Source organism: Egretta garzetta, unplaced genomic scaffold (genome assembly GCF_000687185.1).
Source record: "Egretta garzetta isolate BGI_Z169 unplaced genomic scaffold, ASM68718v1 scaffold343, whole genome shotgun sequence".
In the NCBI taxonomy this organism is placed as follows: domain Eukaryota; kingdom Metazoa; phylum Chordata; class Aves; order Pelecaniformes; family Ardeidae; genus Egretta; species Egretta garzetta.
The window spans coordinates 915,682-917,608 of record NW_009259038.1 but is presented as its reverse complement, the minus strand read 5'-3'; the positions used below and the strand labels follow the sequence as shown (position 1 = coordinate 917,608).

At 62.0% G+C, this 1,927-nt stretch overlaps 2 protein-coding genes across 2 annotated transcripts in view; both read right to left on the bottom strand.

The window, feature by feature from the left end:
* Nucleotides 1-931, bottom strand: part of LOC104122755 (vacuolar protein sorting-associated protein 29) — a 2,953-nt gene extending 2,022 nt beyond the window's left edge. The window contains exon 1 of the mRNA XM_035890475.1: nt 905-931. Coding sequence (XP_035746368.1) covers nt 905-931 — 27 coding nt within the window. The remainder of the gene's footprint in view (nt 1-904) is intronic.
* A 467-nt stretch (nt 932-1,398) lies between these two features.
* The window catches only part of VPREB3 (V-set pre-B cell surrogate light chain 3), a 704-nt gene continuing 175 nt past the window's right edge, over nt 1,399-1,927 (bottom strand). The window contains exon 2 of the mRNA XM_009634926.1: nt 1,399-1,727. Within this exon, the coding sequence (XP_009633221.1) occupies nt 1,399-1,727 (329 nt within the window). The remainder of the gene's footprint in view (nt 1,728-1,927) is intronic.

Genomic DNA, 1,927 nt, shown 5'->3' with positions numbered 1-1,927 from the left:
TCTGAAGGGTCCTAACGCCCGCCCCTGTGCTGAGCATGCGTAGTACAGAGGCGAGGCCATCGCCTCCGCGCGTGTCGTCGTCTTCCCCCCACCCCCCGTTTTTCATTAAATCTGTGGGATTTTTGTGGAAAAACGCATTACCTTTCTGTGTGAAAATGTTCATATAAGGCACCCACAAGCGCCCGTGTCCTTTTCCCCTCGGAAGCTATGGGAGGCGCTGGGACTGTGACGGGGAAGCGGGGTGTGGGAAGATGGCGGTGTGGGGAGGCGAGGGATGAAGGGAGGCGAGGGCGGGGGGGGGGTACGTTGGGGGCCGTGAGGAGGCATGGAGGGTCCTCCAGAAGGGGCCAGGTCTGTAGGGTGTGGGGATGGGGCTCTGCGGGGAGCACCTGCAGTGGAGGGTCTCAAGATGGGCTCTGCCAGGGGTTGGGGGACCCAGCTCCACCAGCACCCGAGATGCCACCAAACTCCCCAGGCTCTGCCGGAGGTGGGGGACCCAGCTCCACCAGCACCCGAGAGATGCCACCAAACTCCCCAGGCTCTGCCAGAGGTGGGGGACCCAGCTCCACCAGCACCCGAGAGATGCCACCAAACTCCCCTGGCTCTGCCAGGGGTGGAGAACCCAGCTCCCACCGACGCCTGAGAGTTGCCACCAAACTCCCCGGGCTCTGCCAGGGGTGGGGGACCCAGTTCCACTGGCGCCCAGAGGTGGGGGACCCAGCTCCACCAGCACCCGAGAGATGCCACCAAACTCCCCTGGCTCTGCCAAGGGTGGGGGACCCAGCTCCACCGACGCCTGAGAGTTGCCACCAAACTCCCTGGGCTCTGCCAGAGGTGGGGGACCCAGTTCCACTGGCGCCCAAGAGATGCCACCAAACTCCACGCCCTAGCGCCTTTGCCTCACCCTCCTAACACAGGCACCCCAGGGCATGGCGCCGTCCCCGCAGAGAGACGCCCAAGGGGCTCCTCTGGATGCCACACACATGCTACACAAGCCGCAGGGCTAAAGATGAACCTTTATTGTCAGGTGAGCCAAACTGCACAAAAGCCCAAGCCGGGGTCAAGCGCACATCGTGCTGAGTGCTGGAAGAGCCCAGGAAGAGCCAGGCCAGGGCAGAGCTCTCCCATCTTCCCACCGCAGCAGGAGATCCCTGCTCCCATGCGTTCCTGGGCTGAGCCCTGGCAGGTCTCGCACCGCGTCGGGGCTGTCTCGTGCTCCGCGGGGGACGCTTGGGGTCAGCAAGGAGGTTGCTGCACCTCACAGCACAAGGCAGTGCTGCTGGGCTTGCTCAAGCATGCCAGGTCTTTTTCCATTCCTCCTAGGGCTGCCCTTCCCCCTGTTAAGGGCTTTGCATCAGGGTTGCAAGGGAAAATGCAGAAAGCTTTTGTTCCCCGTTTCTAAAACCAGTTGAAGGCACGTGACAGGGAGCAGTAATAGTTGCCATTGTCTTCAGGGCGGATAGATGCAATGATGAGGATGCAGGCATTACTGGCGAGGTCTTTGGTAGCAGAGAAGCGGTCAGGAATCATGGCGGGCTTGTGCTTGTCTCGCTCGGAGTTGTAGTAGAGCAGATACCTCAGGGAGTGGCCTGGACGCTGCTGGTACCAGGAGATGCCGAACTTGCTGATGTTGTACTGGGGGCTCAGGGTGCAGGACAGCCGAGCGGTCTGCCCGGGCAGCACCGATATGGAGGGTGGCTGGGTCAGCACCGGCTGAGCCCTGGAAGCTGCACGCACCAAGGATGCACTTACTGATGGGCTGAGCAGTGTTCCCCATCACCCTCAGCCCCAAAATGTCCCCCTGCTCTCTTGAGGCAACCCCATTACCCAACCTCCATCCTGCTCATCACACCGCACAGCCCTGGAGCAAAATTCCCTACTCACACCAACATCCCCCTTGCACAGCCCAGTCCTGCCCGCCGCCCCC